The 12,739-nt window shown below is 47.2% G+C and overlaps 1 protein-coding gene across 1 annotated transcript; it reads left to right on the top strand.

Moving 5' to 3' along the window:
* The first annotated feature begins 3,749 nt into the window (after positions 1-3,749).
* Positions 3,750-12,739, top strand: LOC121916173 (SLAM family member 5-like). Its single transcript, XM_042440993.1, has 8 exons — positions 3,750-3,881; positions 6,010-6,045; positions 6,916-7,255; positions 7,732-8,028; positions 8,847-8,963; positions 9,428-9,519; positions 9,958-10,081; positions 10,431-12,739. Exons 1-7 carry the CDS (start codon positions 3,750-3,752, stop codon positions 10,072-10,074), a joined length of 1,131 nt encoding a protein of 376 aa, XP_042296927.1. The 3' UTR covers positions 10,075-10,081; positions 10,431-12,739.

Below are 12,739 nucleotides of genomic sequence, written 5' to 3'. Positions count from 1 at the left end.
GGTGTCTCCGATGGGTTCTCGACCTAGGAGCACTCCATGAATTTCATAGGGTCTTCTATAGGGCATGTGATACTCAGCAAGGGTTGGTTGTGGGCCCTGCGCATTCCTCCCGCAAAACAGGAGCGCTTTGTTGGTGGCTTCCATCCAAGGACTAACCAGGCCGGGGCCCTGCGTTTAGCTTCTAAGACCAGAGGGGAGTGGTGTCTTTTGGATCACTTAGGAGCCAGTGGGCTATATGTCTCGTGAGGAGGAGACCGCCCTGAATTTCCATGGAGTTTTCTTATGCAGGATGCTCCAACGTGTTTGGCCAGGCCCTCCCTCTGAAATACCATCAGGGATTGTTGTGGTCTCCCATCCAAGTCCCCGCGAACGCAGACATGACCCCGGCTTAGTTCCAAGACCAGACCCATTGTACGTTTAGGAGATTTGGGCCAGGTGGGCATACCAATGCCCATTCCTGGCGGAGAGGCCGTTGTCTGAGGCCCCCTTCTCTCAGACAAGCAATCAATGTAATTGGCCCTGATGAAAGGATTTCCTGAGTCAGCGCGGAGACACAGCCTGGGCGAGCCAGTGTACCCGCGGTCCGATTAACCGTCACGTCCTGGTAATCCGGGGCTGAACAGGCTACACACACACACAGATACACACACATACATATGCACGCTGTCGTCAAGCACGCCTTTCTGCAAGCAGGAGCGTGGGAGCTGGCCGAAAGCGGTCGCATAGGCAACGATTACTCTCGTAATGGGGCTAATTAAAGCGGTGGCAAGAAAGGAGGGTGCATTGAGGACCTTCTGCTCCAAGTGCAGGATGTTATGCCACCTTTGGGCACCCTTTAGCCCCCAACATCCGCATTTGAGACCCCCGAATCGAGACGGACAGCGCCGGAGAAGAGATGATGGAGACCAGACCCGTCGGGGAGGAAAAGCAAGACCCTGGGCTTCTTCTTCTTCTTCTTGGTGTGCTCTTCGGCTTCTTGACAGGTAGAAAAACATTACCACTGTATAGATAGCTTTCCCAGAATATTATAGGATTCTCCCTTATTATTGAGGAATTGAGTCCCCTGCGCAAAAAAAATCCCATGCAAATTTTTGCAACTCGTTTTGCTTTTGGGCACACCTTCTTTGAAAGCTTTGCCTTCGGTAAAAAACAGTTATAATCATAAATGTCTGAATATTAAGCCTCTGTAATCTATAAATTTAAGGCTATTGGTGGCTGCCAAATGAGCCCCTTTCTTCCCATCCTTTAAGGCTGTGTATATCCCTATGGCTTTGGGAAGGATAGACTCATGGAGTAACTTGCTTCTGAGTCCATCTCCGTAAAAATTGCGTGATAAAGGAGGTTCCAGACAGCTGAGATATTGTCGATCTTATTCCCGTTCACTTGGGTCAATCCATGCAATCTGGTTGCTGCATTTACTTTTCTTTAATGAAAAGCAACAATTTGCATTTGCAAGAAAGATCAGGGTTAAAAAAGTGATGCAAAAGCTCCTAGGTTTTTTGTCTTTGGTCCGGAGACAAGGAGAGAAAAACCAGCCCTTCCAAGCATGCAAGCACTCATTTGGTTGCCATTTGCCTGAAGGCCACATTAGCATCATCATCATCATCATCATCATCATCATCATCATCATCATCATGTTTCATACTCTCCCAGGTGTTTGCAGTTTGGGTTTGGGACCATCAATGATTTGTATTCCATCCCAAAATCTAAGAATGTGGGAACTCTTGTCTTATAATGTGGTGCTTTCCAAATAGTATCGCTTTTTAAAGTTGTCCTATTGTGACCCTGTTTCTTTTTCCTGATGTGCTGAATCTCACTTTGCAACAACAACAATAATAATAATAATAATAATTCATTTACATCCAACTTATTCCTCTATTAGCAACTTAATATAAACCTATTCATAGCTTATTATAACCAATGGGTTGAAATACTTACAGAGAGAGAAGTAAAAGCATACTGTATGTGTATATATAAAGTCATTGCTTTTAAAAAGAAGAGGAGCAACAAGGATTATAGATCTGGAAGGCACCCCAGAAATAATAATAATAATAATAATAATAATAATAATAATAATAATAATATATTGATAGCCCACCTCTCCAAAAGGATCGAGTCGGGTTACAACCAGAAATCATCTCCCAATCTGATTTCTGCTTTGGAAATCACAGAAAGCCCAAAGGACCTGATTCCTTGGAAGGTTTATCTCTACCAGCTGCTTCCTGATGTTTCATTTCTGGTGTTTTGGGGAGAGGATTGTGTTCTTCCAAAGATTTTCTTACAGTGTGATTGTGGTTAGACTGAGGATTTGGTTTTGGTTATGCAACAGCCAAGTTCAAAATCCAAAGTGCAAAAACCATTTGCAAAGGGAGCCGAACCTCGCCCTTCCCAGTAGGCTAAGGCAAAAGCAAACTGCTGCAGCCTCTCCGAAACTTGTCTGGTCTTCCTCCTTAGTAACTTTTGCTGCCGCAAACCCTGCTATTACTTTGCTACGTGTGAAATTTTGGAAGGATGCTTCTTGCCATTGATGTCACCTTCGTCTGCATCCTTTTAGTGGGGATGAATTGGGCATCACAGCCTCCATCCTGCCTTGCGTTTCGCATGTGCAGCCACTGTCTCCGTCTCCAATGTTCTTCCCCAATCCCTCTTGTTTGCTTGCGATAATCTGCCATGTTTGCCCCCCTTGGCTTTCCCTTGCCTCCCCCCGGATCCTGGATGATTGCAATGCGCACCCTCCCTGCCCCGGCCCTGGCTTTTCCCTATCAGGACAGGAGATTTGCAGAGATTACAATCTTCTCTGAACAAGTTTGGGATAAAACGGGATAAAGCTGTGATAAAATGGAGGGAGGAATAATCTTCATCCCAGCGAAAGTCCCCCCCTTTCCCCCGCCAATGCTGGGGGTCCCAATCCACCAGATCCTGGGATCCAGAGGACCAGAGACCCTGAGGATGGATCCTGACCCCATAAGGATAGCTCAGAGCAAGAATGGGGGAGATGTTTTGACAAAAGCAAACTTCTTGTTGCATTCGCATTTTTTAATTTCATTTTTTAAATTATTGACTTTGTTTTAATTGGTTTGGTTTTTGGTATATAATATTGGTCAAGGGCAGGAAAAAACTGGGTTCAAATCTCCACTTGGCCATGAATCTCAGTGGAGATCTTTGGGCTAAATTGATGCATTAAGCAACAGGCCTGTGCACAAGCAGATTAGAGAAAGTGGTTTCTTTTCTTTCTTTCTTTTCTTCCCTTCCCTTCCTTTCCTTCCTTCCTCCCTCCCTCCCTCCCTCTCTTTCTTTCTTTCTTTCTTTCTTTCTTTCTTCTTCCCCTTCCTTCCTTCCTTCCTTCCTTCCGTCCTTCCTTCCTTCCCTCTCGCCCTCCCATTGTGCATGGAACAAAAACAGTGTTCACTGAACCATCAGAAAGCCCTCTCTTAGCCATTGATGAATTTGGGTGCATTTTGTCTTTGGGGATAAGGGGAGACTTCCCCTGTGCCATCAATGTCCCTGATGTACTTTCTTTGAAAAGCTCCCACTTGTGGCTTGACACACAGAAGTCCTGTTGCCGCAAAGACCAATCTGGAACAGGCGCCCAGCTGGTAATGATTTTGGCAGCTGGCAACGGAACGAGGAGTTTAAAAAACAGAGCGAGGAATGCATCCCATGCCCCCTCCGATGTGGGAATTTAATCTCCTGCTAATGCGCGGCCACATCTGTTCCCCTCTGCCACAACGCAAAGCAAAGGGAGGGTGATGGCGGGGGTGCTGGGTGCTATGACTGGCAAGGGAGGTGGCACCGCACAGAGGCGCTTCGTGCCGCGGTGTCTATGGGGATTTGGCACCGCGTGGGGGTCTGGGCGGAGGGTGGCAGATGTTTCGCGACACGTGGGAATGTGGCAGGACAGCTTAACAAAGGACGGAGGCCGGGTTGCGACATGTACAAAGCAAGGGCTGTGCAGCTGGCAGGCTTGTGCAAAAAGTCAGTACATGATCAACGCCTTTGCACAATAAATGTATCGCACCAAGAATACATAGCCTTAGCCCAGTCTTCTCCAGAGTTTAAGTCTTGTCCAGATGTTTTGGACTGCAACTTCTACCCTTTGCACACTCTGAGGGGAGAATGGGATCTATAGTTTAACTAGAGCTGGAAAGTCGGTCTGCAAAGGGATCTTGCAGCACCTTTGAGACTAAGAGAAAGGAAGAAGAGGGTAGCATGAGCTTTCATAGACTGGAGCCTCAGATGCATGCAAAGGTTTTAATCATTTGTTACCTTCCTTCCTTCTTTCCTTTATTCCACTCTACATCTTATGGTACCCTGGGATTTGTAGTTTGCACCAAATTGCAAACTCCAGGATTCCATAGGGGGCAACCACTTAAACTGGAATAAAAGTGCTATAATAGCACTCAAATATCACTTTAACTGGAATAATAGCATTATAATTCTGCAGCGTGAATTATGGGGCCCTGGTTCAGAGAGGCAAATATAAGGCAGGAAAGCCCTTGGATATCTAAGTGTTTTCTGAATTACATAGGAACTGTGACAGCAGTGCTTTTAAACTATATCTTTATGTTTTTAAGGCTCACAGCTCTCCATTTTGCAAAAGGGGAAAGAAAAAGGGGAGACCCCCAAACTGTGGTCTTCCATTGCTTTGGACATCAGCTCCCAGGATTCCTGACCATTGGAGAAACTATCTGAGACTCCTGTGGGCTGGAGTCCAAAATACCTGGAGGACCAAAGTTTGGGAATCCCTGACCTAGAACCACAGAACCGTAGAGTAGACAGGTCTTCCAAGGGTGATCTAGACCAACCCAAAATCCATGATGTCCACGTTCGTCCCATTTTGTGCTTCTTCCATCTCATCTTGTTCCACATGTGAGGTCTATAAGTTACTTTGGGGGATGGACATTTGTTTGGATTGATGTGTTTCCTATGTCTGTCTGCACTTTTATGTACGTTTTCATGTTCTTAACTCTGTTTGTTTCCATTTGCTTTCATCGCTGTAAGGCCAAAGGGGCTCCTGACCCACGGTCTCCAAATCTGGAAGATCCGGGTGAGCTGAGCTTGGATCATGAGACAACCACAGCTTGGAAAAGTTCCTTTTTTGTTGGGGAGGGGGAATGTTGTTGGTATTATGTGTTACGTCCAGGTTGTTATGTACTGTGTCCATATTGACCCCAACCTATTGCAAGCAGCCCCCATGGTTTTTCTTGGCAAGATTTGTTCAGAGGAGGTTTGCCACCATTGCCTTCCTCTGAGGCTGAGAGAGTGGCACTTGCCAATTCATTTTCAGGGATAAGCATGGATTTGAACTCTGCTCTCCTGGAGGCCTAGTCCAGTATTCAAACTATGACACCGTGTTGGATCCAATCTGGTGACTATATCCTAGGGTTTATCTTGGCAAGATATACTCAGAAGGGGATGAAGTCTTGCCCTTTCCAGTCAGCTCAGGCAAAAGCAAACTGCTAGTTGATCTAGTTTACCTATACCCTCCTAGTTTATCTGTTCTTCAGTTTAATAACTTTTGTTCTCTTGACCACACTCATGTGTGAGATGCATCTGTGAGATGCAAATATAAGTGTATGTATGTATGTATGTATATGTATATGTGTGTATATATATATGAACAAGAGAGTGTGACTTGCATAAGGTCAGCCCATGGGCTGCAATGGCTGAGTGGAGATTCGAATCTTGCTCCAATGCTCAAACCACTGCCCCAGACTGGCTCTTTTTCGGATAACAGGTTTCACCTTCTGAAAAAGAGGAACTTTTCCAAGCTCTAAAGCAACCCCCCATTTTCCAAACCGGGTCCCTTTGGCCACACCAAGTGCCTCGTGTCTTGCAGTCCTCTCAGTTTCTTCCTCAGCCAAACTGGACGGTTGCCCAGACGTGTGCCATGGATCCCTGCGGAGACAGAGCATCCCTGCATCTCTGCATCCCGTCCTCTTTCTCTTTCTCTCTCTTTTTGGGCAGTTGGCTTGCTTGGCCAAACAGATGAGCCCAGGGCACAGCTAGCCGGAGACGGCCTGCCTGACCCTAATTGGTGCGCAGGTGAATGCCTTTTACTTTCTATGCTGGTACAGTTCATAAGCTGTAGTTCCTGTGGTTGCCTTTATGGGTTGGGTGGGACATGATGGAGTTTCAGCAGATCCTACAGACAGGTAAGAAGCAATGCCTCCTGAAATTCCCTCTTTTGCAAAAACCATTACAGCGACAGGAGATATGGCAACCCAACCCAAAACCAGGTGCAAGTCCAGGCGTCCCTATGACTTTGTCTGTTGTTGTTGGGTGCCTTAAAGTCATATCCGACTTATGGAGACCCGATGGTGAACCATCTATTGCTGTCTTCCTACATGGCATGGTTTTGGATTAGATGGCCCTTGGGTATCTTCCAACTCTATGATTCTATGAACCTGGGGCTGAGAGCATGTGGCTCACCCAAGTTCAAAATGGCAACAGGGAATGACAAACTTCCGGTCACCATTTTGGTGACCGCAGAGGGGGAAGGAGAGCTTTGGTCTTGCGGTGGAGAGGAGATGGAGACCAAACGGGGTTCCAGGAAAGGAAATATCCCCCTCTCCCATCTTTCAACAGCCACCCAAGACACTATAATGTTCCCAAGTACCTCTGTTTTCCTCTGCGGTCCCTCTCAAAATGGTAACCGGAACTGACAAAATGTCACTTTCAGTCTCCATTTTGATAAGGACCGCAGAGAGGGGATATTTGGGCTGGCGGTGGAGGAGAGATGGAGACCAAAGGGGGCCTGGGGGAAGGAATTGGGTCCAACTTGAAAGGAGTGACCACCCCATAAGAGTCGCAGTCCCAAAAGAAAAGGGATGTCAAGCTCTGGCTATTGTTGTTGAATGGCTTTGTCTCCTTTGTGCCAGGATGACCCCATCCTCGCCTCTCTTTCCTCCCCAGACATCATCGCCGGCCAAGTCCAGAGCCCCCCCTCGCCAGGTGAATGGGGTCCTGGGGGGCCTGGCCGTCCTCTCTGTGAATCTTGCACCCCAGGCCAAAGTCAAGGAGATCGAGTGGAGCTACCGGGCCGGAGCTGGGCCGGCCCTCTTGGTGGCTGTCTTTCGGGATGGGAAGTTCGAGCGGCCAGATCCGGGCGACAGGTTCAAGCAACGGGTGGACATCTTCAACGAGACCCTGCGGATCAAGGCCTTGGAGCTGAACGACAGCGGGATCTTTGGCGCCCGGGTCAAGCTGCTCCCAGCCATCGTGGAAGACCAGATCTTCCAACTTGCTGTCTACGGTGGGTCCTTGGTTGGAAATATGGACCCCTGCCTTACAGAGATCTGGAAAGTTTCCCTTAATTAATCTCCTTTGGGTGTGTCTGCACTGCAGAATTAACCCAGTTTGGTACCACTTGAACTGCCATGGCTCCATGCTAGGGACTCTTGGGATATGTAGTTCCTTCTGGCACCAGAGCTATAACAAAGAAGGTTTATATATCTCACCAAACTACAGATTCCAGAATTGCATAGCGTTGGAGCCACAGTGGCAGTTGAAGTGCATAAATCTAATCTGAATTATGGTGACCCTAAGGTCCCATGGGGTTTTCTGTGGCTGAGAGTGCGTGACTTGCCCAAGGTTATCCATGTGGGAAATCAAACCCAAACCCTTGCACCATATTGGCTCTCCGTAATGGGGACCCCATGCGGCAATGGGGAATGGGAATGCGTCGCAAGGCACCTGCCGCCACCGTTTTCTCTCTCTTGCTTTGGACAGAACCCGTTTTGATGCCCCGGATCCAGAGCCAGCTGGTCTCCAGCACCCCAAAGTGGTGCAACATCACCCTGCAGTGTCTCTCGCCCGGCAAGGGCCCCGTCAACGTCACCTGGAGGAAAGGCAGCCCCATCCGGGAGCTGGGGGCTTCAGACCGCTACCAGGTCTCCCCCGACGGACGCACCCTCCGCCTCTCGCTGCTGCCGGCTGCCTTGAACACCACCTACTCCTGCGTGGCCAGCAACCCCATCGAGCACAAGATCGTCTCCTTCGACCTGCAAAGGATCTGCCAGAGCGGAGGTATGAGAAAGAGAGGAAAGCCATGCGCCCGGTTGCCATCTTGGGCCTGTTCCCTTAGTTTGGGCTCGCTGTTGGGATTGAGATGGTGGCCACAGCTTTGGCAAGCTGTCCTGGGAGGTCGAAGGCTTTCATGGTCGGCATCCATAGTATTTTGTGGGGTTTGGGGGCAATACAACCATGTTCTGGAAGAGTTTGTTCCTGACGTTTCACTGGCATCTTCAAAGAATGCATTGGGGAATACTTGCCCATAGGGAAACATAGGAGAATACTTGCCCATAGAGAACCCATAATTGCCCATAGAGAATCATTGGGGAATACTTGCCCGTAGAGAATCATTGGGGAATACTTGCCCATAGGGTAACATTGGGGAATAGTTTTTTGTGGGGTTTTCGGGCTCTATGGCCATGTTCCCTGAAGATGCCAAAGCCACAGATGCTGGCAAAACGTCAGGAATAAACTCTTCTAGAACATGGCCAGCCCTGAAGCAAACCCACAAGAAACTATGTCCTGGGAGGATTGAGCAGTCCCTATAGCCCCACACACTTAAGGAGAGTCCAGAGTGGGTTCTTGCCATTCTCCAGAGTGGATCTTTTGCAAAACTAATGGATCTTCTGCACTACTCCTCACACCTTCTATCCTCACCAATCCCAGTGTCTGAAGCTGGTCCTCCCTGGCTCCTCCAAAGAGCAGGGATTCCTCTTATCGAAATCATGGGTTTTGCATGTGTCCTTGAGATTCTGGATCAATTGATGATGGATAAATGGATGCTTGGAAACGCTGGCTCTAACCTCTCGCTCCCTGCTTTTCAATCCCAACAGCGGAGGGCTCCTTCTCTAAATCTGGGTACGTCGTCCTGACCTTCATCCTCTTAGTGCTAAGTCTTGGGGCGGCATTTTGGTGCTGGAGGATCAACAACGAGAAGTCCGCCGAGTCCGGTGAGTCAAACACTGTGTCCAGAGGATCTCCATCACCATTAAAAACCATCATTATATTGTGATGATGATGATGGTGGTGGTGATGATAGGTATCCAGAACTGCCAGTCTGTTCTCCAGAATTAGGAGAAACACTAGCTACCTTTGTGCCCATCTTTACTAATCACATTGTTTAATATTTAGTATTATTTAATATATTGTTGTTGTGAAAGTGGTCCCTCCACATTTGCTAGGGTTAGGGGTGAAGGACATGAATGTGCACAACTGCAAATGAAAAAAGCATTATTCTCCAGGTCCTCCAGTGCAACTGTATGGTCAACATCTGCCAGAAATTTGACCATAGAATCACATTGGAGGACCTACAAGTGCCTAGAGAAGTAGGCACAAGTCGAACCCGCAAATGTGGAGGGTCAACTGTATTATTATTATTATATGACAATCTCTCTTTCCCCATCCCTTTCCCTAGTGACCATCCCAACCGTCCAAGTGGAGGAAAGTCCCACGGACCCCCAATACGCCGAAATCCTCCGGAGGAGCCCCCCAGAAGGTAACAATAAGGTGAGACCCGTCCAGAGGTCTCTTGGGTGGGCCTTCGCTGGAAAGCGTGGGCCGGCCACGGATTGCCTCTGCGGAAAGGGAGAAATAGTTGAGTTTTGTTGTATATCGCCATCCTGGTGTTGAATGTACCCCATTTCAGGGGTAAATTTTGGCACTCAGGACAGATCCTTAAGAGTTTGCGGAGTGGATCCATTGATCCTGCTAACATGGAAGCATGGATTAAGCAATGCAGATAGACAACACTGTCCCTCTTTAATAGAGTTTGGAAAGCTTACTATTTGAGGCCGCATCGCCCAGAACCCCCATCCTCAAAACTAGACGTGGGGTAGCATTTACCAGTTTCAAGCAGGCATCACCCAGAAAACTATAACTTCCCCGACTTTCTGCTTTTTCGTGTCCTAAGCTGCCCTTTTCTCCAGCTCACCCCTTTGCTTTCAGTCCCTAGGTCTCCAGGAAAGTAATGTGGAGAGGAGCCCCCAAAAGGAACGGCTGGTGACCACCATTTATGACCAGATCCGGAAGACCCCAGACACGCCGACCAAGGACATCACATAGACCCCCGGTAAGTGTGGGGTTGAAGGAGACTTAAGCGTCGCAAATTCAAATCTTCCCTTCCCAATCCCCCTCTGTTTTTAATATGGTTCCTAATAGCCCTAAATCTGTTCCCTTTCCTTCCTATCCTCTTACTGGCAAAAGGGTCAGTAGATAAACAGACTTCCTCTGCAAAGGAAAGGTGGTCTTCCTCTTTTCTTCCTAAGAGTAGCATAGAGTAGAAAGGGTCAAGAGGTTCTCCCTTGTGTTTAGGTGAGATCTCCTTCCTTGCAATTTGCATTCTAGTTTATTCTTAGCCTTCCTATGGTTTTGACATGCTTCCTAAAGGCCTTACCCATAATGATTCTGCTTCCCAACAGGAACCGGCAAGGAGGGATTTGGCCAGCCCTGAAGCAAACTACGTGCCAAACGTGGACCACTTTGGACGTCCCTATTGAGCCAACCTTTTTTCTGGTGCAGAAGAAAAGGGGATCTCCCAGGGGCCAAATTCTCTCCCTTCCCACCCCGACTCACGAGGAGCCCTATTTCCTTCTGGAGGCCTTCCTTCCAAGGCCTTGGCCTGGTCAGCTTGGACCTTGGGAAGATAGACAACATTGGCCTTGGTCAAGGATGGACGCGCCCAGCTCTCCAAATGGAAGGCCCAGACTTTTAGGACAATCATGAAGAGCAAGGAAGCTGGTGGACTCTTGGTAGATCTATCAACAATCAATGGGAGCTGATTATTGGAAACTCATGAATGCCAAGGAGAGGAGCCAGGAAGGTGATGGACTCTTGATAGGTCTATCAATGATCAGTGGGAGCAGATCATTGGAAACTTTCAGGTTGACTCCTATCATCGTTCTAAGAAAAGGAGGAAGAGGAAGAAGAAGAGGAAGGAGCGAGAAAAGTATGGCTGAGGAAGAGTTGTGCATAATGGAAGGCCCAATGCGGAACATTTATTTACTAATATCACTATTTCATTTACATCCGACTTTGCTTCCAAAATGGGACTTGAAGGTGCTTTCTTTCCTAGATCCCACCATTGGAGAAGCATCACTCAAGAGGCTGAGATGAAGTCTCTCTTCTTCAAATGGGAGCAACACTTATTAATAAATAGACGTATTGTTCGGTAAATTTGCGTAGTGATTTGAGCATTGGACTACGACTCCGGAGACCAGGATTCGATTCCCGGCTCTGCCATGTAAACCCATTGGGTGAGTCCCACTCTCTCAGCCTCAGAAGATGGCAATGGCAAACCCACGAAGAAGTCAACCCCATGATAGGGTCTCCACCAGTTTGGAAACAACTTGACGGCGCACAAGACGAAGCCCTTCCAAAGCTGTTCACCAAGATGGCCGGCAGGTGGCACTCGGCTCCCAGGAAAGCATCAGTCCTTGGCCGTCTCAAAGGAAGTCTCTTGTATTTCAGCCAACCTCAGAGATACACCAAGGACCCTCTGTGCACTCAATCTAAACAATGCTCAGACTGTAGCAGGGAATGCGCCAACGCCTGCCTTGCAAGGAGTGAATCTTGATCTCTGGAAGTGACTCAAACTCTGTTTGGGGGATCTGCAATGGCAGGGTTTGGACTACCTTTGGGGTCCCTTCCAACCCATGAGTCTATTATTCTGTTCTTGGGAAATGAAAGAACGGGGGAAAGATATTTTCTTTCCATGCATCAATGCAACGCACTAAAGTTTTCTGGCGTTACGTATCTCTTACTCGTTCCCCTCCCAGATGCACACTCAAATATCTAATCTTTGAACTATTCCTCAATCTTTGACTCAATGCATGACTCTAGTTTGTTTTGGCAAGAGACTTTGTTCAAATATAATACTTTGTCTATAGTTCTGGAACAGGGAGTAAGACCCGCACAATGAGGAGAAGCCAAAATGAGGGCCTTGCTCTTTCCAAATAAGAATTCTGGGCCCTCCATGAAACTCTTCTTCAAATCCCCAAATTTCTAGCATTGCAGAGAGAGGGAGATGTTCACTATCTTCTGTTTTGCGGTGTTTGCATTCCCATGTTGCTTTGGATCCCTAAACTGAATTTCTACATTGCTTTGCAATTGCTTTACCTTTAAGTTCTTGCAATGCTAGAAATTTGAAGACTTGAAGGAACATTATCATCTGCGGAAGCAATATTCTTAAAGGAGTGAATCTCATTGATCCAGAATTTGGAAATCCAAAACTGTCCAGGCTTCTGGTCCAGAGTAACACTTCTGGTCCAGAGTATTAAAGCAATTTTGATACCACTTTAACCACCATGACTCTATCCTACAAAACCCTGGGATTTATAGTTTGGTATTCAACTCGGTCTGTCTGAGAAATAGTCCTAAACCTAAAATTAAAGCCTCCACCAGCCATAATAAAGTTGAACTTGAACTTATTGTTTAACTCTGTCTCTGTGTGTTTAAACTTTGTTAAAATAACATTTTAGCCCCATTTTAAATGATTGCAAACCTCTTTGGAGCCCATCCTGGGAAGAACAAAAATATAAACCGAATGAACAAATAAAAGTGCTGTATCACATTGTCAGCATTGGCTGCTTTCTTTCCGACAGTGTTGCTTTTAATGCCATCCTTAGTTTAATGACTTAAGTTTAATGATTTCTGGGAGACTCAAAACAATCCTTAAGGTCTTGGCTGGAGATTGTAAAACTCACAATATTTGTTGCGGTGGCGGCGAGTT

Source organism: Sceloporus undulatus, chromosome 9, assembly GCF_019175285.1.
Source record: "Sceloporus undulatus isolate JIND9_A2432 ecotype Alabama chromosome 9, SceUnd_v1.1, whole genome shotgun sequence".
Taxonomy (NCBI): domain Eukaryota; kingdom Metazoa; phylum Chordata; class Lepidosauria; order Squamata; family Phrynosomatidae; genus Sceloporus; species Sceloporus undulatus.
Note: the sequence above shows the minus strand (reverse complement) of the source record. Positions and strands in the feature narration are given on the sequence as shown.

Excerpts from the sequence above, each read along its gene's own strand:
- LOC121916173 (XM_042440993.1), top strand. The coding sequence starts at position 3,750 with ATGGCGGGGGTGCTGGGTGCTATGACTGGCAAGGGAGGTGGCACCGCA. Across the intron at positions 6,046-6,915 it reads TGACCCTAATTGGTGCGCAG|ACATCATCGCCGGCCAAGTC; the intron begins GTGAATGCCTTT and ends TTTCCTCCCCAG. Across the intron at positions 7,256-7,731 it reads CTTCCAACTTGCTGTCTACG|AACCCGTTTTGATGCCCCGG; the intron begins GTGGGTCCTTGG and ends TGCTTTGGACAG.